General features: G+C 43.2%; 1 protein-coding gene across 1 annotated transcript in view; it reads left to right on the plus strand.

Annotated features, from left to right (window-relative positions):
- Positions 1 to 26,894, plus strand: part of LOC129696472 (piezo-type mechanosensitive ion channel component 2-like) — a 504,307-nt gene that overhangs the window by 425,867 nt on the left and 51,546 nt on the right. Inside the window, exons 24-33 of the mRNA XM_055634398.1 lie at positions 4,423 to 4,524; positions 7,431 to 7,596; positions 8,357 to 8,600; positions 11,562 to 11,658; positions 12,491 to 12,656; positions 13,283 to 13,372; positions 13,518 to 13,639; positions 15,885 to 15,962; positions 18,903 to 19,006; positions 25,540 to 25,638. Coding sequence (XP_055490373.1) covers positions 4,423 to 4,524; positions 7,431 to 7,596; positions 8,357 to 8,600; positions 11,562 to 11,658; positions 12,491 to 12,656; positions 13,283 to 13,372; positions 13,518 to 13,639; positions 15,885 to 15,962; positions 18,903 to 19,006; positions 25,540 to 25,638 — 1,268 coding nt within the window. The remainder of the gene's footprint in view (positions 1 to 4,422; positions 4,525 to 7,430; positions 7,597 to 8,356; positions 8,601 to 11,561; positions 11,659 to 12,490; positions 12,657 to 13,282; positions 13,373 to 13,517; positions 13,640 to 15,884; positions 15,963 to 18,902; positions 19,007 to 25,539; positions 25,639 to 26,894) is intronic.

Consider the following 26,894-nt stretch of genomic DNA (forward strand, 5'->3'; position numbering starts at 1 on the left):
TTATAATTGCATCAGTGTGCTGGGTCCAGGAAAGATCTTCAGAAATATGCACACCCAGGAGCTTGAAGTTTTAGACTCCTTCCACCATCGTCCCGTTGATATTAACAGGATTGTGGGTCCTCATCCTTCCTCTTCCAAAGGCCACATTCAGTTCATTGGTTTTACTGATATTGAGAGCCAGGTTGTTGTGCTGGCACCATTTGGTAAATTGGTCCACTCATCACCATCTGTAATTTGTCCAACAACAGTGGTGTCATCAGCGAACTTGAAGATGGAGTTCGCACTGTGTCTGGCTACACAGTCATGAGTATAGAATGAGTCGAGCAGGGGGCTGATTGTTAATGAGGAAAAAGTATGTCTGCCAATTCGAACAGACTGTGGTCTGTGGATGAGGAAGTCGAGGATCCAATAGCAGAGGGATGTCAGACCCAGTTCCGTGAGCTTGGTAATCAGCTTTTTTCTTCTTCTTTTTTCTTCAAAATATTTATTCAAATATTAAAATAATATATACAGCACAGTAAAAACCAAAACAGAACCCACCACCATGATACATGACAAACAATAAACTATTATACAACTATATTACACTCCTTGAGGAGGATGCATTCAACCCCCCGCGGTGCCCAGCGGTCCCGGAAATCCCCCAGGGTGACCGTGGATATCGTGTAGTTCCTCTCTAACACCACCCAGGCATGGATGTAACCCCAGAAAAGGGGCAGGCAGCCGGCTCGGGCAGAGCCCTCTTCTGCCTGGTGCCATGACACGTGGATGGCCAGCTTGGCCAGGCCCAGGAGCAACCCAACCAGAACATCCTCGGCCCTACCCTCTCCCTTATGCGCAGGTTGTCCGAAGAGTGGATGGTGGGTGAGAAGTGCAGGAAGAAGGCAAGGAGCAACCCCTTTAGATAATGGAATGCTAACCAGCTTGGAGGGGACGATGGTATTGAACACCGAGCTGTAGTCTATAAACAACAGCCTGACGTAGGTGTTTTTATTGTCCAAGTGGTCCAGTGCGGAGTGGAGAGCCAGTGAGATCGCATCCTCCGTTGACCTGTGGTGACGGTCGGCAAACTGTAATGGGTCGAAGTTCTTGTTGAGGTCGGAGTTTATATCCACCATAACCAATCTCTCAAAGCACTTCATCACCACAGACGTTAGTGCCCCCATTGAGGCACGTCACCTTACTCTGCTTGGGCGCCGGTATTATTGATGCCCTTTTAAAGCAGGTGGGAACCTCAGACCTTAGTAGTGAGAGGTTGAAAATGTCCGCAAAAACTCCAGCCAATTGGTCTGCACAGGTTTTAAGAACTCGACCGGATATACCATAAGGTCCAGGTGCTTTCCGAGGGTTCACCCCACTGAAGGATCTTCTGACGTCGGCCTCTGTAAATGTGTCTATAATATGGGAAGGCACATCAGTGTTCTCCCTATCAAAGCAAGCTGCAAGCAACATGTTGGTGGTAGTTTGGGAGTGATTTTTTCAGGTTGGCTTTGTTGAAGTCCCAGGCTATGGTGGTAAACACCGGGGTACGCTGTCTGGTGCTTGTTGACCATGGCGTGCAGCTTTTCCAATGCCAGACGGACGTCTGCCTGGGGTGGGATGTGGACCGCAGTCAGGATGATGGAAATGAATTCCCTCTGGAGGTAGAAGGGGCGCACTTCGCCAGATTCCAGGTACAGAGAGCAGGAGTTAGACAGAACTGCCACTGTCTAGCAGGAGTTAGACAGAACTGTCTAAGCACCACGCAGAGTTGACCAAGAGGCAAATGCCCCCCGCCTCTACCTTTCTCAGATGCCTGCGTACGGTCCATATAGAATAGAATAGAATATGTTTATTGTCATTGCACAAAACTGAGCAACGATGGATGGATGAAGAAACCTTCAGGCTGGACGGCTGAGTCTGGGGAGCTGGGGGTGAGCCATGTCTCTGTGAAACAGAACTCAGAGCATTCCCTCAGCACCTTTTGGTAAAGCTGCCTTGACCTTGTCCTCCACTTTATTTTCCAGTGATTGTACATTAGCTAATAGGATGGTAGGGAGAGGGATCATAGTCCCCTGCTCTTCAGTCTGACTTGTAGTCCTGCCCGCCGGCCACATTTCCAGACACAATGGAGGCTTCCCCAGTGTTTCCAGGTACAGTACTGTTCCACCGCCAGGTCGGGGATTGCCCTGCGATTGGGAATTCCCATATAGTGGGCAGCTCCATTGCTGCCGGTAGATGGCAACAGCGCTAATGCATTTAAATGCACTAGCAGCTTGTCAGTTGCATCGCTGATTTCTGCTGTTTCGTTTATACATGTAAGTTGGGAACGACTAAATTTGATGATTTTCTGCTGTGCAGCTGGCAACATGTCGCCATAGACGGGCACCATCTTGGATGTCTTTTAAATGTTACTAGACTAAATGGGTCCCTGTCCCACGGGAAGCCTGGTCCCCCAACACAATATTCCACCACTCACCCATAGCCCCCAACTGCGCAAGCGTGGCTCATTTCCCCTCATCTCCCAGCATTCCCTCCCCCTCTTCTTCACCCCCCCCTTCTTTCCCCTCTTCTTCCCATCCCCCAATCCCTTTTTCACCTCTCCATCCCTCTCCTTTCCCCTGCCCTCAGTCACTCCCTCCCTCCCTCTATAACTCCTCTCCCCTCCCTACCCCCCTCCTGTTCCTCTAGCCCCCCACTTCTCCCACTCCTCTCCTCCCCTATCCCCCCTACCCCTCTCACCTCCCTCACGGCCCTCCTCTCCCTATATTCCACACTCCCTACCTCCACCTCTCCCTCTATTCCTCCTCCTCCCCCCACTCTCTTTCCTCACCTCCCCCATTTTCCGCCCTCCTCTCCCTCAATCCACTCAGTTCCCCTCCTCACCTCCCCAGGATCTCGAGGCTCCCACTCCTTTCCCTCCTTGCGTGCCCGGAGCCAGCAGCGCCTTCAGCCTCAGAGCTGGGCTTAGCACCCAGGCCTCAGATCGGCGCGCCATCTCCACGCCTGACCTCTCCCGGTCCCCGGAACCACCACCGCCCCAGCCTCAGCCTCAGCGCCAAGGCAGCGGATCCCCGCAGGGCTGGAGTAGCAGTAAAATGCTTTTTTTTAAATCTTACCTGTTTCGCCGTTGTGAAAAAAAGATGGTGATAAAAATCCTGGAAAGGCCCAACTGCGCAGGCACAGCTGAGGACCCGTCGGGTGCCCTTCGCAATGCCAGTAAAGACGCGCACGGGAACTCTCCCCCAGCTGCGCCTGCAGTTAAATTTTAAATGCAGTTAAAAGTTAAATTTTTTAAAACGTTAATAACTTTTAAAATATATCATCGATCTGAATAAAATATACCATCGATCTGTTTCCTTTACAGTACAGAACAATGGTGAGTATGGTGGGGCAAAAATCATAGCGCTGTACCGTGTACCGTATTCATGGCGGGGCAAAAATCATAGCGCTGTACCGTGTACCGTATCCATGTACCGTTTTTGTGCAAATAGAGGTACAAACAAACAAACAAGATGAGAGTTTGAGAGAGAGAGAGAGAGAGAGACAGACAGACAGACAGACAGACAGACAGACAGACAGACAGACAGACAGACAGACAGACAGACAGACAGATAGACAGACCTGCCTCTAGCAGCATGTTCCATATACACACCACTCTCTAAGTGAAAATGTTTTCCCGAGATCCCTTTTAAAACTTGTCCCTCTCACCTCAAACCCAATTCACACTGGCTTTAGACTCCTTAACCTAGGGAAAAGTGTGACTATTCACCTTACCTATGACCCTCAAGATTTCACATACCTCTACAAGGTCCCCCCTCAACCACCTACACTCGGGGAAAAAAGATACAGCCTATCCAGCTTCACATAACTCCAATCCAAAACATTTTTTGCGCACTTTTCAGTTTACTGATACCTTCCTATAGCGCGGTGACCATAACTATTAAAAGTACTAAAAATGTAACCTTACTAATGCTTTGCACAACAGTATCATGACATCCCAACTCCTGTACTCAATACCTTGATCAATGAAAGCAAGTATGCCAAACATCTTCTTCACCAACCTGCCTACCTTTGTTGCCACATTTGGCTATCAACACATTGGCTTAGATAGGTACATGGATAGGATAGGTTTGGAGAGATATGGGCCAAAGGCAAGCAGTTGGAACTAATGTAGACAGGGCATGTTGTACGGCATGGGCAAGTTGGGCTGAAGGGCCTGTTTCCATGCTCTATGACTATGACTCTTGGTTGGATTGACGTTAACTGGGCCCATGGACAATGAGCAGCTTGCAGATCACGAGTGACACAGCAACAGTGTGTTTGTTGTCTGTCTGCTTTCTTCTTTCTGATCTTAATGATAGCAACGTGTTCCAAAATGAAATGTAGATGCATCCATTTCAATCCCTAATATCGTTTTATTCGTATTGCTTTGTATTTCAGAGTATCCATGGAGATTTGCAAGTGCCAACATCAACTCAAACTTTATTAAGTGGTTGTACTTTCCAGACTTCATCATACGGCCAAGTCCAACGTTTCTTATGTGTGAGTACACAGAATTTTTTTTCAATGTCATTAGTGATGGAGATCAGAATTTAAAAACAAATCGCAATTCTGGTGGCTGTCAATAACTCTGTCTAGTTGGCGTTGAACAATTTCTACGTTATCTGTGTAGTGGGTTAGACATTCTAATATTCTTGCATCATCTGCTTCCATCAGAGACCATAAAATACAAATTGATCCCTAGAACCAATACACTGGGATGTTAATTACCTAAATACCTGGTTCAAGTTCTACTGTAGAGAGAAGGAACGGCAGATGCTCTTTTACACGAGTATTGTGTTCGGCTTTAGGCACCATGTTAGAGGAAAGCTGGATAGGGCTTAGAGAAGATTTACTAGGATGTTGCCAGGACTCGAAGGCCTGAGCTACAGGGAGAAGCTGTGCGGGCTGGGACCCTATTCCTTGGAGCGCAGGAGGATCAAAGGTGATCTTATAAAGGTGTACAAAATCATGAGAGGAACAGATCGAGTAAATCCACAATACCTTGCTCAGAGTAGGGGAATCGAGAACCAGAGGACATAGGTGTAAGGTGAGGGGGGAAGGGGTGGTGGGTGTATGGAATGAGCTACTGGAGGAGGTAGTTGAGGCAGGTACTCTTGCAACGTTTAAGAAACATTTAGACAGGTACATGGATAGGACAGGTTTAAAGGGATATGGGCCAAACGCAGGCAGGTGGGACTAATGTAGATGGGACATGTTGGTTGGTGTGGGCAAGTTGGGCCGAAGGGCCTGTTTCCATGCTGTACAACTCCAAGACATGAAAGGACACAAAGCACTGGAGTAACTCAGAGGATCAGGCTGCATCTCTGGAGAACATTGATAGGTGACTTTTCCGGTCGAGACCCTCTTTCTCTCTGAAAAAAGGTCTTGACCCGAAACATCACCTATCCATGTTCTCCAGAGCTATTTTCCAGAGCTGCTACTTAATCCAGCACCCCGTATCCAGAGTTATTCCAGCACTCTGTATCCTTTTAAGTTCTGCTAATAGATTACTTCCCTCAACTACGTCATATGACGTTAGAGAAGCAAATATTTAAACAGTTGTAACCACTATATAAATCTAATTATATTTACATGGTTGGCAGGAATTGTAGAAGAACAATAATTGGTAATGCTCTCTTTTATAAGCATAGAAGCACAAATGCAGCACGTAACATTCATTTTGCAAACAGAAGTGCTTAGTGATACAGCCCTTCAGCCCACCTGGATTCAAGATTCAAGATGGGTTTATTGTCGCATGTACATACGGTACAGTGAAATTGGAGTTACCGTACGTTCACACCAAGTGAAAAGAAGTAAGACACACAACCACATAAAATAAATTTAACATAAACATCCACTACAGTGTCTCCCCACATTCCTCACTGTGATGGAAGACAATGAAGTCCAATCTCTCCCTCTTCTCCACGACCGGGGCTGTTGAACCATCCGCGGTCGTGGCCCTCAAAGCTCCCGCAGCCGGCGATCCGAGGCACTCGTGTCGGGGTGATAGAACTCCCTCGTCGAGAAGGTTGAAACTCACCACGGCTTGGAACCCCGACTCAGTCTCTAACCAGGGACCGCAAGGTGTTTAAGCCGGGCTCCAAGGTGTTAAAGTCCACAGGGCTGCCAGCGGTTGGAGCTCTCCACAGTCGATCTCCAGCAGGGGGATCGCTGCTCCCTGATGGTAAGTCTGGGCCACACCTGCGTTGAAGCGCCGGGTCGGTCTCCAGGAAAGGGTGCGCCGCTCCACAATGTTGGGCCGCAATGGGGGACGGAGATACAACACGGAAAAAATGGCATCTCTGTCAAGGTAAGAGATTGAAAAAAGTTTCCCCCAAGACTCCCATCCCACCCCCCATGCAAAACAAACCAAGAAACACTAAAGCAAACTTTTAACGTACTTAAAATAACCAAACAGAAAGAAAAGACAGACAGACTGTTGGCTAGGCAGCCATCGTTGGCACCCCCTGGTGTACAGCACTGACCAGAGATCCCATACACTAACACTATCCTACACACACTAGGGACAATTTACATTTATACCAAGCCAAAGACTTACCATCGGAGCCTGCGATCCCTTGCCTGGGATTGACGCTCCAACCGCGGCCTGCGGATTTCACCATCGAGGAGCTCGCAGTCTCGGATAGAGACCGATGTCGGAAAGTTCCATTCGCAGAAGGTTTCGACCAGCCCCGATCCAGAACCGCTGAGATTCCCCCCTGATGCAGGAGCTTGATCGCCCCGACACAGGGGGCCCACTGCCAGCTGCGGGAGTCAAGATCGTCCTGTTAACATAAGTGCAAGGCCCCCGACCACGGGAGAACAAAGAAGGGAAGAGATTGAACTTTCTTTCGCCTTCCATCATAGTGAGGAATGTGAAGGAGTCACTGTAGACAAAATTGCTGGAGAAACTCAGTGGGTGTGGCAGCATCTATGGAGCGAAGGAAATAGACAACGTTTCGGGCCGAAACCCTTCTTCAGACGGAGTCACTGTGATGGATGTTTATGTTAAAATGTATTTTGTGAGTTTTGCTTTTTATTGGTGTGACTGTATGGCAAATCAAATTCCTCATATGTTGCAAAACACACTTGGCTAATAAAGTAATAATGATTAAGATTATGATTATGATTATGATTATACCTCCAAATGTTCCCATCCAGTGGAAGAAGAGTCTTTGGCTATTTTTGAACAGTGATAGATGGATTATTTGGAGAGGGGTGAAAAGTTACTGCGGGTAGGAGGGAATGTGGAGCCAGAGTTAAAATCAGATTAGCCATGACCTTATTGCTTGGTGGAGTGGAGCTGAGGAGCCTCCTCCTGCTCCTAATGCCTGTGTTCAGCTGCAAAAAAATGATCTTCGTCTCCACCATGAATGACAGCAAATAAAACAGTTGTTGTTTTTCAGATGATTTCCTGATGTTGCTGTGTGCCTCGCTGCAATGGCAGGTGTTTGAGGATGAAAACAAAGCGGCAGTGAGGATCGCTGCCGGTGACAACGTGGAGATCTGCAGAGACCTGGATGCAGCCACATTCAGTCAACACAACCCAGTCCCGGACTTCATTCACTGCAGGTGAAGCATGAACTGTGGCCTACAGCATCCACATTTGCTGGGAGACTAGGAGTAACTCTAGCATGTGTCAATGCCTGCTGTCTGAGCAATAGCAACAAAGCTTATTTTCTATTTAATAAATCTATTGAAAATAATATGCAACGCCTTTGCATCCTATGGGGTTTCATTCATGTTCAACACTAACATTTTGGGCCGATGGGCCCGTTCCTGTGCTGTGCTGTCTAATATTATATGTTCCTTAGTCGCACTTTCTTCATGTAGTAGTTTGAAAGTGAATGCAATTATGTTTATAGTTTTAATTTTAATAAGATTTTATTTGAAGTATTGCGTGCAATTTGGAATATTGCATGCAGTTCCGCCCCATTACAAAAAAGGTGTGGAGGATTGCTAAAATAATGACTGAATTTGAGGGCATTAGCTATAAGGAGAATTAGCCAGGGGGTGGTGAATCTGTGGTTTATTACCCAGATGCCGGTAGAGGCCAAATCATTGGGTATTTTTAGAGCAGAGATAGACAGGTTCTTGATTAGTGAGAGTGTCAAAGGTTACAAGGAGAAGGTAGGAGAATGGGGTTGAGAGGGAAATATAGACCAGCCATGATTGAATGGCAGAGCAGACTCGATGGACCTATGATTTATGAATTGAAATGAGCTTATTTCAGTTCGGGCACCCATTATTGGAACACATTCACTTATTGTTATCCATTGTTATCTTTATAATCTGGTAACTAACACTCACATTTTTTCGTTTCTGTACACAGGTCTTACCTGGACATGATAAAAGTCATTGGATTCAGTTACTTATTTTGGTTCGTGCTTACAATCATCTTTATCACGGGGACCACCCGCATCAGCATCTTCTGCATGGGTTACCTGGTTGCCTGCTTCTATTTCCTACTTTTTGGTGGAGACCTTTTATTGAAACCTATTAAAATAATCCTGCAGTTCTGGGATTGTCTGATTGCCTACAACGTGTTTGTGATAACGATGAAGAATATCCTGTCTGTAAGTAATTACCGCAAGTTTGAAGCTGTAAGGACGGTGACGACTCTATGTTTAGTGATTGAAATACTGGTATTGGTTTGATATTGAGCACTGTGATGAAATAAAAAAAACATGGTTTTGTGTGCTATCCAAACCATACATGACTGCAACAGGTAGTCCAAAACAGTGCAGAATATTGTGTTACAGCTGCAAAAGTATTTTTTAAAGTGCAAGTACCACAATGAAGGAGATTGGAAGATCAGGGATGGAAATATTTACCATTGTATAATTTTGTTGCACTTTTTCAGCTGGTCCAGACTTGCTGTACCAAATGGTCTCCTGCTTTGGTGTAGAATTCCATGATTCTATGATACTTCCTCAACAAATGAGAGGGTGTTTAATAAGGGATAATTATCTCAGAAACTGAATATGGGGGCTGAACTTGCAATATACAGAAATTAAACAATATACTATCTTAATCAAATCCTCTTTTTCTATTTGGATACACAGAGGGTGGTGAGTGCCTGGAACAAGCTGCTGGTGGTGGTGGTGGTGGGTGAGGCAGATATAATGGTGGCATTTAAGAGACATTTAAGAGGTGGCATTTAAGAGTTTTATTAGGCACATAGAAATGCAGGGAATGGAGGGAAATGGATAATGTGCAGGTAGATAAGAGATGGCCAGCATCATGTTCAGCACAGTCATAGCGGGCCGAAAGGCCTGTTCTATGTTCTTGTTATAATCAAATGCCATTTTCACACCAGTTGTTTCCTCTTCTCTCTTCTTCTGTGAGGCAGATGATACAAGAGCACATACGATCAAAGCACGTCATATCAAATTCAGGAATAGCATCTTCCCCATTGTTATCAGACTACTGAATAGTCCTCTCATAGAAACATAGAAACATAGAAAATAGGTGCAGGAGTAGGCCATTCGGCCCTTCGAGCCTGCACTGCCATTCAATATGATCATGAGCTTGGGTGCAGTCCCGATCTCCCAAGCTACATCACTTTGGGTCTTGTGCATTTTTGTCATTTGCACTTTCTCTGTAACTGTGATGCCATATCTGCAACACCATAGTTTGCTCTCTGGTATTTTTCTCTTTGCACCACCTCCTGTATATGTGTATAGCTTAGCTGTATAGTATGATTGTCTGGATAGCATGGCACGGGCGGCACGGTGGCGTAGCAGCTGAGCTACTGTAGAGACAGCAGAGCTACTGCAGAGCTACAGAGACCCAGGTTCGATCCCGACTATGGGTGGTGTCTGCACGGAGTCTGTACGTTCTCCCCGTGACCTGCATGTGTTTTCTACGAGATCTTCGGTTTCCTCCCACGCTCTAAAGACGTACAGGTTTGTAGGTTAATTCGCTTGGTATAATTGTAAAAATAATTGTCCCTATTGTGTGTAGGGTAGTGTTAATGTGCGGGGATCGCTGATCGGCGTGGACTCGGTGGGCCAAAGGGCCTGTTTCCATGCTGTATCTATAAACTAATGCTTAACTAAACACATAAAGTTTTTCACTGTATCTTGATAATATTAAATTAACCAAGATATTAACTATTCATATATTTAAACTGTTCCATTATGTTTTGCTCATTGGATGTGGACATCACTGGCTAATTGCCCCTAAACTTTGGGGGTAGTTCAGAGTTACCCACATTGGTGGTTAAACGTCATATATCCTTAGTTTAGTTTAGTTTATATTATTGTCACGTGTCACCGAGTTACAGTGAAAAGATGTTGCACGCTATGCAGACCGCGAAAAGATTACACATGATTAAAATCAAGCCGTCCACAGTGTACAGATACAGGATAGCGGGAATAAAGTTTAGTGCAAGATAAAATCTGGTAAAGTCAGATTAAATATAGTTCAACGGTCTCCCATGAGGTAGACGGGAGGTCAGGACCGCTCTCTAGTTGGTGATAGGATGGTTCATTCGCCTGATAACAGCTGTGAAGAAACTATCCATGAATTTGGAGGTTTGCGTTTTCATACTTCTGTATCTCTTGCCCGATGGGAGAGGGGAGGTGGGAGTGACCAGGGGTGAGGCTGGTCCTTGATTGTGCTGGTGACCTTGCTGAGGCAGCGTGAAGTGTAGATGGAATCAATAGGAGGTTGGTTTGCGTGATGGACTGGGCTGTGTGCACGACTCTCTGCAATTTGTTGTGGTCTTGGACGGAGCTGTTCCCAAACCATGCGCTGATGCATCCTGATAAAATGTTCTCTACGGCGCATCTGTAGAAGTTGGTGAGGGTTGTTGGGGACAAGCCGAACTTCCTAAACCTTCTAAGGAATTAGCAGCATTGGTGTGCTTTCTTGACCAAACTGAATGAAAACCACATTCTTCCTTTCTCAAGCAACACAGTGAACCAGATGGATATTTCCCACCATCTTGTAGTTTTTAGTTTACTTTGACTGAGACCAGCTACTTTTCTTTAATTCCAAATGGATTTAATTACCAGACCTTATGTTCCCTAACCATCTTGGTGAAATTTCTACTATGTCTCTTAACTCTGGTTTGAGTTTGAGTTTGTGTATAGTTTATTGTCACGTGTACCAAGGTATGGTGAAAATGTTTGTGTGTGCTAACCAGTCAGTGGAAAGACCACACATAATTATATTCGAGCCATCCACAGTGCATAGATACATGATAAAGGGAATAACTTGAATAACGTTAAATGCAAGATAAAGTCCAGTAAAGTCTGAGGGTCTCCAATTAGATCTCCAATGAGCTCAGGGCGGCTCTCTAGTTGTTGGTCAGATGGTTCATTTGCCTGATAACAGCTGGGAAGAAACTGGCCCTGAATCTGTGTTACTTCTTGCCTGATGGGAGAGGGGAGAAGAGGGAGTGGCCATGGTGGGACACATCCTTGATTATGTTGGTTATTAATTCATGTGCCCTAAAAATCAAAATTAAAGTTAAAATATAACCTTTGCATTACAAAAAATCTATTCATGAATGTGTATTTCTGTTACAGATCGGAGCATGTGCCTACATCAATTCGTTAGTCTTGAGAGGTTGTTGGTTCGTCCAAACATTTGGTCTTGTCTGTACTGTTAAGGGCTATGATGAGCGTAAGTATTCTATTTATCATTTTTCTATTACACAAAGATGTAAAGGGGTAAAACGGCTTCCCGAGTTACATGCATTACATATTATGTATGTTCCTTGCGATCCGCTTCCAAAATGTGTATCCATTGACTATAGTGGTTCCAAATGCCACAGACCTGACTGTGTTGGATCGAACCTGACCGAACATGCTGGTTTACACCGAAGAGAGACACAAAATTCTGGAGTAACTCAGCGGGTCAGGCAGCATCTCTGGCGTAAAGGAATAGGTGACATTTTGAGTCGAAACCCTTCATCAGATTGAGGGAAACCTCAGACTAAGAAGGGTTTCAACCCAAAGCATCACTTATTCCTTCTCTCCAGAGATGCTGCCTGACCCACTAAGACTCCAGCATTTTGTGTCTGTCTACAAGATTGGGAAGGTTTTCCATTACCGATCTCCTCACTTTATTGTTTAATATGAAGGTAATGTTTAAATATTGCCTAAATGTATACCAAACTTACATATTTCAGGAGTGTTATTCAACCAAACAGCAAAGATCCTCAGGTGAAATTTAAACTAAATTTGGACAATATTTAGTGATACTTTTAAGGCAGAGGTAGACAGATTTTTGAATAGTACTGGTGTCAGGGGTTATGGGGACAAGGCAGGAGAATGGGGTTAGGAGGGAGAGATATATCAATCATGATTGAATAGCGGAGTAGACGTGATGAGCCGAATGGCCTAATTCTGCTCCTACCCCATATCAACATGAACTCCATAGCTTGGCAGTCATTTCCAAGGGGGAAGCAATTTGACCTGTTGCGAGGTGTTGAAAAAATATTTTTCTTCCACAGCCCCTTCCGAGATCCTTAAGGAATGCCCGTTGCCGAGTGGGGAAGCAGGCATTATCTGGGACAGTATATGCTTCTCCTTTCTACTGCTGCAGCGGAGGGTTTTTATGAGTTACTATTTCCTGCACGTTGTAGCTGATATAAAATCTGCTCAAATCCTTGCATCAAGGTAAGCCAAAAATACATTACTCTTAACAATTTATCCTATTCATTCAGTGATGCAATTCAATAATTCAATGACACTTTATTGTCACATGTACGTAGGTACAGTGAGATTCTTCGTTTTGCATACAATATACAAAGTGCACAAAGGGTGGCCACGTTTCTGCCGCTGACTGAGTTACACAGCCCTCATTAGACTCATGTTGGTTCTTCTTTGTTCCCAGCAGCCCCGCCAGGACCCTCATCATTCTCAGTGACTCCCACTCCATCAGGACCCTCTTTGTTCTCCACAACCCCACCACCACATGTCAAAAAACATGCCAGCATGCCTCTATGGAATAATAGTTTAGGCAGTAGTCAGGTACATTGGCATTAGGATGATGTACATCATAACACTAATAAAGTATTAATTTATAATTTCACCATTTAACATTTCACCATTTAACATTTCACCATGAAAGTAAATTCATTAATCTAGCCACTTTTCATTAGTTTGTACTCTTTAAGAAAACATTTCCCTTCATTTTGTGAGGAAACCATTTAATGTCAAATGTGCATTATTCTTTTTGAACTGAAAATGTTTGTGTGGTTGCAATGTTGCATTCACGAAATGTGCCACATGTGTTGTTGCAGAGGTGCAGAACTATTTCAAGCAACGATTGTGAAAGCTGTGAAGGCCAGGCTAGAAGAGGAAAAGAAATCAATGGATCAACTCAAGAGACAGTAGGACTTTCTATGTGATGATTAATATGCGTGTACCCTTCCTAGCCGTTGCTCTGACCTCTAGCTGAATGCGTTAAAGTTAAGAGTCAAGACCCAGTGCATGGTTGTTGTCGTTCCATTCACACACATCTTTTATTCCATACAGAATGGACCACATCAAAACAAGACAACAAAAGTATAAGAAAGGCAAAGAGAGAATGCTGAGTCTGACCCAGTCAGTTGATGCTCAGGGTAATCAGGTGACGCAGGAAGATGATGATGATGAAGGTATTTCAACATATTCTATGGAATACATGTCTGATGCATGCAACTGTTGACCAATACAATTAATATAACTTTACAACTCTGAGCAACGGTGGCTGAACAACATTTTCTTGTGTTTAATATTGTGTTCAGTTCTTGGCACCATGTTAAAGGAAAGATATTGTCAAGCTTGAAAGGGTTCAGAAAAGATTTATGAGGATGTTGCCAGGACTAAAGGATGTGAGCTATGGGGAGAGGTTGAGTAGGCTGGGTCTCTATTCCATGGAGCGCAAGAGGATGAGGGGAGATCGTATAGAGGAATACAAAATCATGAGAGGTATAGATCGGGTAGATGCACAGTCTTTTACCCAGAGTGGGGGAATCGAGGACCAGAGGACATAGGTTCAAGGTGATGGGGAAAAGATTTAATAGGTAACTTTTTTCCACAAAGGGTGGTGAGTGTATGAAACAAGCTTCCAGAGGAGGTAGTTGAGGCTGGGTGTATCCCATTGTTTAAGAAACAGTTAGCCAGGTACATGGAAAGGACAGCTTTGGAAGGATATGAACCAAGCACAGGCAGGTGGGGCAAGTGTTGCTGGGACATTGTTGGCCGGTGTGGGTGAGATGGGCCAAAGAGCCTGTTTCCACACTGTATATCACTCTATGTCTCTATGACTATGATATGTGTTACTTGAGGCACAGTGAGCAGTGATGTGCAGTTCTGACATGATCATATTAAAATAAAATGTAATGAAAATGTAATAAACTAGCAGGTGCTGGTTTATACCAAAGATAGACACAAAATGCTGGACTAACTCCGCGAGTCAGGCAGCACCTCTGGAGAAAATGGATAGGTGACATTTCGAGTCGGAATGTCAGTTCTTCAGATTGTTTATTGTGAGGGTTCTTTGTTTGGAGTGGGATAGAGAGATTGATCACTAAAAATAAAGATTTCTCCCTTTTTCCCTCTTAACATTGCAAACAATATCGGGGGCGGGGTGGGGGGGGGGGGGGGGGGGGGGGTTACGGGGAGATTCATTCTGGAGAGGAGACACACCAGGCATGCATTAGACTGATTGTTGTAGTTGGAAGTGGGGGGTGGGGAGAAAGCTGGAAGAGAGGACAGGCAGGACAAAGTCTGGCAAATGATAAATGGACAAACGCCAGAGATGAGAAGATTAAAGAGATTGAAGAGATGCGAAATGTGAAGTCAGAGGAAGGAACGTACGTGGATGGGGGAGAGGAAAAATAGGTGCTAATCCAGGTGGGGCTCAGGGGAGAAAGAGGGGTTCAAAAAAGAAGGGGGTAGAAGAAGGGGGCCAATTGAGTTGCCTAATACACTGAAAATATTAGAAAATATGTCAGTATTTTGTACCTTTGGAATCTCCACACATTTCTAGAAAGGACTGGAGTATCTCAACAAATCAGGCAGCATCTCTGGAGAACGTGGACAGGTGGACACCTGCTCCACACTTTCCTATACAGATTCAGCCACTTGATCCGATATTTGAGTGTAAGTTTAGGCTTTACACCGAGATACAGTGCAGAAACAGGTCCTTCAGCCCAACCAGTCCGTACCGACCAGTGCTCCCCATACACTAGCACTATCCTGCACACTAGGGATAATTGACAATTTACTGAAGCCAATTTACTACAAACCTGTTTGTCTTTGGAGCTTGGGAGGAAAGCAAAGCACCCAGAGAAGATCCCCATGGTCACAGGGAGAAAGTACAAACTCTGTACAGACGGCATCTGTAGTCAGGATCGAACCCGGGTCTCTGGCGCTGTAAGGCAGCAACTCCACCTGCCCTACAATTAAACTATGAATACATTCTAATTATATGGAGACACAAGGAACTGCAGATGCTGGTTTACAAAAATATGACGTAGATTTATTCACTATTGAATTACATAGATTAGTCAGAAGTTCAGTTACTTCAAAACGTTTAAGCATGAATATAGTTCCAGATATCTGGCAGAAAGCCTAAAGTGATGGCCATCGAGCAATTTCAGAATAAGAAATGACTAAAGCTGGTGAAGTTGGAACCGTAGTGGTCATGGGTAAAATAATGTCATAAGTATGGATGTGGTGATAAAAATTGCTTTGTATTACTGAGTGTTTTTTTTTTTCTTTGAGCGAGTTCCTTGTCAACATATTTTGCCATTTGTAAACCTCATGAGTTGTAAGCTTCGCTGATGTAGGAGATGCCCACCTGATTATTTTGCTTTTGTTTGACAAAATTAATGTTTGGACCTATTTTTGTTTTAGGAGAACCAGAGAAAGAGAAAGAGAAAGCCAAGGGCAAAAAAAAGCAGTGGTGGCGGCCCTGGGTTGACCATGCTTCCAGTAGGTTTGCCTCAATCATCTGTTAGTTGTGTGTACTGATCATGAACCAAATTTCCTTGAATAGACCAATGCACATCCTTAAATTTCAGTTTTAAAAGACTTCAATGAATAAGCATGGATTTGCTTTGTTATCCCACTGTTGTTATTTTGACGGGCTTTATGGGTCAGTTTTTAACCAAAGATGGATGGGTGCCCCATTTGCAGCATCTCAGTCCTTCTCCACTAACTCACCGTAGCCACAAGGCCTCCATGTTGAATGCATAACCGATGTGTGAAACGACAGCTCTGTGAAATATCACCTGGCCATTGTGCATTGCGCTGTAACTGATTGCCAAAATCCGTTCAAAGTCATTCCCCGCCTGTCAAATTTCGACTTGTTCGTTTGATAGAATTTGAGCAACTACCGCGGGGGGTTTACAGTTCTAATTATCTACGTCAGGTGCATTCAAAGCACATTCAGGAGCAGCTGCATGCATTAATGGTCAGAGGGAAATCAATTGCATTTTTATTCATCGGTTACGGACGCAACATGCGAACTGAAAATAAATGGCTGATTATTGAAGGACACAGTGTTTTCATTTTATCAAGATATTTCCTGATCTATAAAGCCACCTGCGTTAATGCAGTTTGTTAATTCACACACAAAGGTTAATAAAGCTGCCCATCATTACTTGCACTTGTTTGATTCAATCAAACGGCCTCCTTTATTTATGTTTTTATTGGGTTGTCCCCTTATCTATATGACTAAATGAGGCATGAAAGTAATGAAAAGGCTTAATCTATTCAAGGGAATGAAGCGTTTGTTAAATATGTGACACCAAACTAATTTGGTTAATTTTGGAGGCTAAGGTCAGTTCTGGGGTGTTATGGGTTTTCGGGGAGAGGGTGTGGATTCATTAGGATTTTTTCTGCGACTGCTTGATTTTCACACAGAATTGTCATTAATTTTGGCAACTGATACTTTTCTGTCTATTTAGAATTTTGAAAAATTGCGTCCATTTGGCACCTTATGAAAGAATTACCTTGAGCTTACTATGAACAGATCTGACTTGAGTTATTGGACAATTGGTGTAGTAAGTCCATAAAATATTCCTTATAAAGGGGTTAACAATTGGCAGGATGATGCTGACTGATATCAGGCTATACTGTAGAGAATCACAGCATGCACATCAATGCCTTTTGGGCTGTTTAGTTTAGTTTAGTTTAGTTTATCCTCGGGGTTTGAGTCAGAAGGCAGATCACATGGGTCATGATGTGGTCCACTTTTGTTTCTGCCTTACATATTGTTGGAGGGAATTTTGTGTTTAACCTGTACTCTGTATCTGAGTTTCATGTGGGACCCAGTTGCCCTCTTAATTATGGCTCGGATAGGAACAGACACAAAGAACATCTCATAGAGCAGTGCTGAGTTTCTCAAAAAAGTCGGCTTATTCAAAGCGTTAACTTAACGCACTGGGAAACACTCTGAGAGAGCCTAAAGTGTTCCAAAGATTCACAGCACCCATAGCATTTTATATTCCCACAACACAATGGTTACAAGTAGATTTTATACCTTTGAAATATTCACCATTGATCAACATTTAACCTCCTGTCCCTTGTCATTAGAAAACAATCCTCCATTTACCTAACAAATGGGTGCAATAAAGGACACTATTTCTCGTGACAAAAGCTCTTTAGGTCAACATATCACAAACTTAGAATATTCAGAATATTTTACATCATGTATGAAACTAAAAATTATCATCCATCGGCTAATTCAACTATATCTTCTGTTCATACCTCTTATACCCTTAAAAATACTGTTTAATTATGTGAACAAACTGAAAATATAAATTGACAGAAAAACGTGTGAAGTCAATGACAATTCATTTTAAATTATGTGATTTTGTTTTACAAGTGAATACTGAATTGATTGATTACAAGGAAGGTGTAACCTGTATAATTTCAAAAGTTTATTTGCAATTCAGTGCACCTTTAATCAATGAATGACTTAAACAAAAAGTTAACCATTGTAAGTGCAATCCTGTAAAGTTAACATGCACTGTTTAAGAAGGAACTGCAGATGCTGGAAAATCGAAGGTACACATAAATGCTGGAGAAACTCAGCAGGTGCATCAGCATCTATGGAGCGAAGGAAATAGGCAACGTTTCGTACCTTCGATTTTCCAGCATCTGCAGTTCCTTCTTAAACAAGTTAACATGCACTGTCAGAACATTGTCAGATATTATTTGGTAAATGTCCGGATGTGCTGTGTTACATCAATCAAATGTAAACTAAAAACAAACCATACAAAGGAGGCTTCTTACATATTGAGGTATGCTGAAATTCTGTCCTTTTATGTTATTTATCTAATCAATTGAATCTTATTTGATTTCCATTGAAAATGCATGCTTCTGCATGGATTATTTAGAACTGAAATTGAGAAATATATAATTGAAAATTATATTTCTACCAATTAGTCCACAGAATCTACATTATTCGGAATTTCAAACGAGCCTCTGCTTCAACTACCTTACTTTCTTATTCACTATACTTGCACAGAAATATTGCCAATCTTTGCAATATTTATTCTCTGTTTCTCCATCTTTTCTCATATTTTCCAACTATAGCCAGCCTTCTTGGTGTTCTGCATTCTGTTACTAATTCCTCGTTAAACTCTGTCATCCCGGCTACCTCCTCTTCCTGATTTTCTTGTGCATTCCTTGAGTTGGATACAGGTAACAGTTTTGGTAGTTTAGTGCTGTGCAAACTTTGCACTTTGCTCTCTTTGACATGATTGCCATGCCTTTAATCTTGAAATTGCCATCGTTTTTTTAATTAATACCAGCTGGTTTAAATGGAATGAAGCCATTCATTAATACATTTCAAGTTGCATTCAATCATCCAAAACATTACATTGCTTTACTTTTGTACCGTTCGTGTTATCTTCTCCTGCTTAGTGGTACGAAGTGGAGACTACTATCTGTTTGAGACAGACAGTGAGGAAGAAATTGAAGAAGAGGTCAAAGAAGATGAAGAGCAGCCCCAAAAATCAGGGTTCCAGGTAATGTTCTGGAATTATGTAACAACCCATTCAATAATATTAGCGCAGAGAATAATTCAACATCCTACTTCAGACTAATTGAAGACTGTTAAATAAAAATATTCTTTCACTTCATAGAAATAGAGACTTTGGAGATATACAGCGTGGAAACAGGCCCTTCCGAGTCCACGCTGACCAGTGATCACCCCTTACACTAACACTATCCTACACACACTAGGGACAATTTTACAAATTTACCGAAGCCAATTAAATGACAAACCTGTACATCTTTGGAATGTGGAGGGAAACCAGAGCACCCGGAGAAAACCCTACAGTCACAGGGTGAACGTACAAACTCAGTACAGACAGCACCCTTAGTCAGGATTGAATTCCGGTCTCTGGCACTGTAAGGCATCAACTCTACTGCTGTGCCACTGTGCCACCCTAATAAATGTTAATGATGCGCACATCAGTCTGCATCTGAAAACAAGGTTAATGTTTTAGATGAGAAGCTTCAGTACTTCAGTTAGGAGTATGAAGTAGTACTTTGTAGTGGCCTGGTCAAGGTCAGGAAAAGACCGGACGCCAGGCGGATTCAAAAGAAGTTTTTTAATTCCAACAGTTCAAGAACACACACCGACACTCTTATCTGTACCCCTCGGGAGTCGACCGGTAAACCCCGTGGCAGACCAACGCCCCTGTCCCTCAATCGGCGAGGGGGATGATCCAAGGAGTGGCCTACCCCCCAGGGACCGCCACAACTTCATACATTGACCCACTTTCGTCTTCCACGTGCTAACTATATTTTTATTTGTTTGTGGAATTCAGTTATCCCCTACAAGGCCAACATTGCCATCCCTCTTTACCACAAAACACTGCAGGAGATTTCCTGGTTTTTGATCTGTCTTCAATGAAGACGATACTTCCATGTCAGGGTCCTTGGAGAGGGACCTGCAGATGATAGTGTTCCCATGTGAATGCTCCTCGATTGTAGAGTTACAGATTTGGGAAGAGTTGTTGAAGTAGAATTGGAATGTCAGGCTTTGGTGAGGATTGACACAAAATGCTGGAGTAACTCAGAGGGACAGGCAGCATCTCTGGAGAGAAAGAATGGGTGATGTTTCAGGTCGAGGCCCTTCTTCAGACTGAGAGTCAGGGGGGAGGGAGACTAGAGATATGGAAGGGCAAGGTGTGAAAACTTCAGATCAGATGAGGAATTTTCTGTTTCCACTATTATTGGGTGGTTTTGCTTAAAGTTTGTGTGGCAGCAATGTGAGATTGGATATACTTTCACTTGCTCAGATTTCAGACTAATCTCACCTGAAGCACAGGTCCAATAACTCGGTTCATTGATTAAGTAAGTAAGTAAGTAAGTTTATTGGCCAAGTATTCACATACAAGGAATTTGCCTTGGTGCTCCGCCCGCAAGTAACAACATGGCATACAGTGACAGTTACGAATGACTCCGAAAATGCTAAACATTAATAATAATAAAACATTAGTGATAAAACACCATTGATCAAGCATGTGAACCAACAAAATACCAGATCAAAGGGAGGCTACAGATTTTTGGCTGTTGAGTAGAGCAACTACTCGTGGATAAAAACTGTTTTTATATCTGGCTGTGGCAGCTTTGACAATCCGGAGTCGCCTTCCAGAGGGAAGTGATTGAAAGAGTTTGTGGCCAGGGTGAGAGGGTCAGAGATGATCTTGCCCACTCGCTTCCTGGCCCTTGCAGTGTACAGTTCATCAATGATGGGAAGGTTGCAGCCAATAACCTTTTCAGCTGATCGGACGATTCGCTGCAGCTTCCAGGTGTCGTGCTTGGTGGCTGAACCAAACCAGACCATGATGGAGAAGGTGAGGACAGATTCTACGATGGCCGTGTAGAATTGGAACATCATTGCCTGTGGCAGATTGTGCTTCCTCAGCTTCCGTAGGAATTACATCCTCTGTTGTGCCTTTTTGACTGTGGAGTCGATGGTAGCCCCCCATTAAGGTCCTTGGAGATGATGGTTCTTAGGAACTTGGAGATGATGGTTCTTTCAGGTGTGGCTGTGGTGTTGTTGATGGTGAGTGAGGTGGGGGAGGGGGAGCTCTCCTAAAGTCTACAATCAATTCCACTGTCTTAAGAGCATTGAGCTCTTGGTTGTTGCAATGGCACCAGGACGCCAGCTGTGCCACTTCCTGTCTGTAGGCAGATTCCTCCCCATCCTGGATCAGTCCAATCACGGTTGTGTCATCCGCAAACTTGAGAAGCTTGACAGAGGTGTCAGTGGAGGTGCAGTTGTTGGTGTAGAGAGAGGAGAGGAGAGAGTGCGCAGCCTTGCGGTGCTCCTATGCTGAGCATTTGCAGGTCCGAGATGTGTTTTCCCAGCCTCACATACTGCTTCCTGTCTGTCAGGAAGTAGGTGATCCACCGACAGAGAGGTTCAGGCACAGTCAACCCTGAAAGTTTGGAGTGTAGTAGCTCTGGCACAATGCTGTTGAATGCAGAGCTAAAATCAACAGGATCCTCGCATAGGTCCCCTGGTGGTCTAGGTGCTGTAGGATGAAGTGCAGGCCCAGGTTGACTGCATCATCCACAGATCTATTGGCCCGATATGCAAACTGCTGAGGGTCCAGTAGGGAGTTTGTGATATTTTTCAGCTTGGCCAGCACAAGCCTTTTGAGTGTCTTCATGACTACAGAGGTCAGAGCAACAGGCCTGGAGTCATTAAGAGCAGTAATCCTTGCCTTAATTGAAAGATACAGCATGGAAACAGGCCCTCTGACCCACTAACTATCGATCACCCGTTCACACACAACGTTATCACATTTTTGCATCATACACACTAGCAGGAATTTACAGAGGCCAATTAACATAAGTCTTTGGGAATGTGGAAGAAAAGCGGAGAACTAGGAGGAAGAGAAGGGCGAAAAAAAGGGGGAAGGGGTTGGTGTTGCCTTAAATTGGGGAATACAACATTCATACCAACTACGCAAGCAGAATATGGGGTACCACTCCTCCATATTGCTTGTGGCATCACTCGGACAATGGAGGAGGCCCAGGACAGAAAGGTCAGTGTGGGAATGGTAAGGGGTGGTTAGCAAACAGAGTTTTCCTGATGAGTTGTCGAACAATAAGGGCCTCCAACAGTGACTGCATCCAATTGAATGAATGGTCTCACAGTGTTTCTTCTGATATCCTACTTTGGAGTTCCTGATGGAAGTAGCACATTCATTGAATATCATTATTAATATTTCAAACATTCTATTGCAGTTATTTTCTAACTATTTTCATATTGCCATTAATTTAACCAAAATTGAAAGCGTTTATATCATACAAACTGTCTTTATTGATGTTGATATGTATAACTGTTCTTTTCGATCTTCAAATTACGAATGTTGTTTGCCTATGATAACTGTTTGTCATTTATTGCACCATTTAAGCAGATAGACTGAGATGTAAGAATATCTTCTTCCTGCATCAAAACATGAGAAATAAAGTTTCAAGGCAAACTCTATTTTCATGATCGTAAAGTATATGAAGAAGAACTTTAAATTGTGCTTACATCAAGATTGTGGCGATGCTTTTAGATCGGCTTGTTCACGTGAACAGCTGTGACATAAATCCCTGCAGATATGCTACAGTTGTAAAGCAGGATTTTGTCAAGTATCTGAAAATATGCACCATTATATTGCTATGTATATTTTCTTTATTAATTTTTCTTTCTTCTTGATGCTTCTTAATGCAGTATTGTGCCAATTTCTGGTAATATTTTTGTTTCTCTTTGCCAATGTCCAAGGTTAACTACATAGAACTTTTATACAATTCATTAAGTTCTCAGTGACAACAATGAATTGTCCTTTGTATAGAATTTATTTCTTGAAGCCCACCAAGACCGTGCCGCCCAGACATACACTAGCAATATCCTAAATCTTGCTGTTATTAATGTCCTCTTCCATAACATACCTCATACCTTTGAAAGAAGACTAAGCCTCATCCCCAGCTATTGTTACTGTCCAATCCTGTCAGGGGTGGGTGTCTCTGCACTACATGCAGATGGCATGAACATTTATGGTAAATAAAGTCACAGTGCTGGAGTAACTCAACGGGTCAGGCAGCATCTCTGGAAAACATGGATAGGTGATGTTTCGTGTCGGAACTTTTCTTCAGACTAATTCAAGGAGTGGGGGGGGGGGGGGGGGATGTTGTGGGGAAGAAAGTTGGAAGAGATGAGGGGGTCAGAGGACAGAAAGATCAGTCTGGGAAGGGAAGTTAAAATGGTTAGCAACCGGGAGATCCATTAGGGCCTTGGCAACCAAGTGCAAATGTTTGGCAAAATAGACCAGATGGGAAGTTGGTAGGTGGGTGAGATAAGGTATGGCAGGAGATTAAATCATGGTGCCAAATGTACAATAAATGGTTGATAGCTAAGGATTGTTGATGAAAAAAGGGACCTTGGGGTTCAAGGTTTGAAAGAGGCAACTAAAAGTGGTGGAATAGGGTGGTGATGAAGGCATGTACCATTCTTGCCTTCATAGGTCAGAGTACAGAATATAAAAGTTGAGATATTGTGTTAGACCGCATATTCTAATATTTAGGGCAGTACAGTGGCACAATTGGTAGGGCTGCTGCCCCCCTGTGGCAGACACCCGGGTTCGATCCTGACCTCTGGTACTGTCTGTGTGGTTTTTATTCATTCTCCCTGTGACCGCATGAGTTTCCTCCAATTGGTGCTTCAGTTTCCTCCCACCTCCCGAAGAGGTGCTGGTTTGTAGGTTAATTGGCTTCTGTAAGTTGCCCCTAGTGTGTACGGAGTGGCTGAGAAAGTGGGATAACATAGAACTAGTGTGAACGGGTGACGGTTGGACGGCATGGGCTCAGTGGGCCGAAGAGCCTGGTTTCATGCTGCAGCTCTAAACTAATAAAATACACGAAGTATTGTCGGCCGTTTTGGTCATCACATATGGGAAGAAGGGGGCTGAGCTAGAGAAAGGGCAGAGATTCATCAGGATGTTTGCTGGGTTGGAGGACTGGAGTTATGGGGAGAGTTTGGATAAGGCTAGGTTTGTTTTCCCTGGAGTGGAGGAGGCTGAGGGGTGACAAAATTATAAGAGGTATAGATAGAGTAACTTTTTCCCCCTGACGAGGGTATCATAAAGAAGAGGGCATAGGTTTAAGGTAGAGAGATACAGTGGGGAAACGGGCCCTTCGGCCCAACTTGCCCACACTGGCCAACGATGTCCCAGTTAAACTAATCCCACCTGCCCACATTTGGTCCCTATCCCTCCAAGCATGTACCTGTCTAACTGTTTCTTAAATGTATGAGTCAGGAGTTCTAAAGGATATTTGAGTGGAAAGTTTTTTTACAGAGTGTGGTTGATGTTTGGAAATGTTAGCGGAGGTGGTGAAATCAAGTACAAGCATTTAACGGTTCTGGCCTGTACTTGCTGGAGTTTAGAAGAATGAGGGGGGACCTCATGGATTGGAAGAAGAATGGATTGAAACTTACCGAAGAGTGAAAGGCATGGATAGAGTGGATGTGGAGAGGATGTTTCCGCTAGTGAGAGAGTCTTGTACAGCCTCAGAATAAAAGGACGTTCCTTTAAGAAGGAGATGAGGAGGAATTTCTTTAAACAGAGCACGGTGAATCTGTGGAATTCATTGCCACAGACGGCAGTGGTGGCCAAGTCCTTGAGTATTTTTAAAGCAGAGATTGACAGGTTCTAGATTAGTAAGGGTGTCAAAGGTTACGGGGAGAAGGCAGGAGAATGGGGTTGAAAAGGAAAGATAGATCAGCCACGATTGAATCGTGGAGTAGACAATGGGCTGAATGGCCTAATTCTGCTTCTTGAACATGAACAATCACTATGTATAGGAGACATTTAGACAAGCGCGTAAATAGAAAATGGATAGAACAATATGGATTTCATGCAGACAGATGGGAAAAGATAGAAGAGTCTAGTATATTTTAATCCAATGCTTACTTTCTTATCTTAAAGTTACCTCAATTGTAGGGAGCAATTGTGACTACTTTTCTGGTTTAGCTACTGATAATTTAAAAAAAATGAAAATCCCTTTCAACTTTTGACATTTCCAGTTTAGACTTTGGACTTTAGAGATATATGGGGTGGAAACAGCCCACTGAATCCATGCTGATCAGTGATCACCCCAGTAGTACACTAGTACTACCTACACACTAGGGACAATTTACTGAATTTTTACTGACAATTTTACCAAAGCCAATTAATTTACAAATCTGTACGTCTTTGGAGTGCGGGAGGAAACCGGAGGACCTGGAGAAAACCCACATGGTCACAGGGAGAATGTACAAACTCCGTACAGACAGCACTGGTAGTCAAGATCAAACCCAGGTCTCTAATGCTGTAAGGCAGCAACTCTGCCGCAGTGCCGCCCAACTGTGGTTCATTTAAACCACAGACAACTCACCACCCAGATAAATGTACAGCCTTCTAATACTAACATGAATTATTTCTCAAGTCTTAAACTAATTCTTAGCGCATCCAGCTCTCTACTAACAATTGCTTCACTTTGTCCTTCTCCTTAGAGAGCAGTTCGGAAATTTGCTTCAGCCATGATAGCCTTGCCAAGGTCTATCTTAAAACTGCCAAAAACCATACTTCAGTTGGTAGTCAGAGGTGTCAAGGTATTTCTCAGACATTCCAGGAGTGTGTGAAGTGATTGTGTCTCTATCTGAAATCCGCCATCTCCCTTAATACAGTAAACCCCCACTCGCTGGCAATCCTTTGGTTGTGCAGCTTTTCGAATTATCATTTCTGTTTCTGATTGACTACAGTGGATCGAATCCTCTCTGACGAGAAAACAAAATGTTGGGTGTAAAAGCAGAATTACACCCAATATGTATTCACTTCAGTAGAATTGCCTGAAAACAGCCAAATTACTTTTGTTGTCATGCCCTGGGAGTGCCAGTAAGTGGAAGTGTACTGTTTCTTTCATAAATCAATACCATTATTATAGCTGGCCCACAGCTCGCATGGTTTACTTGCCTCTCATTAGAATTATTCTAAGATATTGCATAGAGACCCTGGACAGTCAAAAAGTTGGAGAGAGAGACAATTTAATAAAACAAAATGGACCTGAAGAATTGCATTTTCTCAAAGTTTTACTTATTTCCATCAACGTACAAGACTTTTGGAAAAGCCAAGCAAAACCTCAGTCCAAAATGCAACAATGACCCTGAGTCAGCACTGTAATGTTAAAGACAAATTAAATTCATGGTGTAGGAAACAAAGACCCTTTATCCATTTGTGAGATTTGTTTTGCCAACATTAACAGTAACAAAGATGAGATAAATGAAATATTAAATCCAAATCAAATTTCATGCAATATATTTTGTGGTTAAATGATATTATCTGCTGAATATTGATTGATTTTGTGTGTTTTTATGCTTGGGCTTCTGTGTGACTAGGAAAGTGATAATGCACTGGTTTATGTACATTATAACATGCATGCCTTGCACTCGTGCTTGCTTTAAACCCGAGTAGTCATTCCAGGCTTCTGTTATGCTCGCTTTGCATGTGTCTGTGCACATTACTGGTAACATGGAACAAAATGTGAAGGAAATACTGTACAGAAGACAACATATGATTTTTGTGTGTCAGCAAAATCATTGTTGGGGCAGAGGCTCACAGCTAATTGCAATTAATGAGTGCCAATTAATTAGTTTTACTAACTACTAACTATGCAAAAAGTGTGAACAAATTTTAATCCATCTTCCAACAGATATCATTACTATTAAGCTCCATAGCTCAATTCAGGAGCCTGATACTTCCAGTGAGCAGCTGAATTTTCCAATAATGTTTTGAACCCCCTGTGGTACCAGTACTTTTATTCCATGTGTTGTCTGAATTTCACGTTGTACAGTTATGCACTGAACTGCAG

Source organism: Leucoraja erinacea, chromosome 4, assembly GCF_028641065.1.
Source record: "Leucoraja erinacea ecotype New England chromosome 4, Leri_hhj_1, whole genome shotgun sequence".
Classification (NCBI taxonomy): domain Eukaryota; kingdom Metazoa; phylum Chordata; class Chondrichthyes; order Rajiformes; family Rajidae; genus Leucoraja; species Leucoraja erinaceus.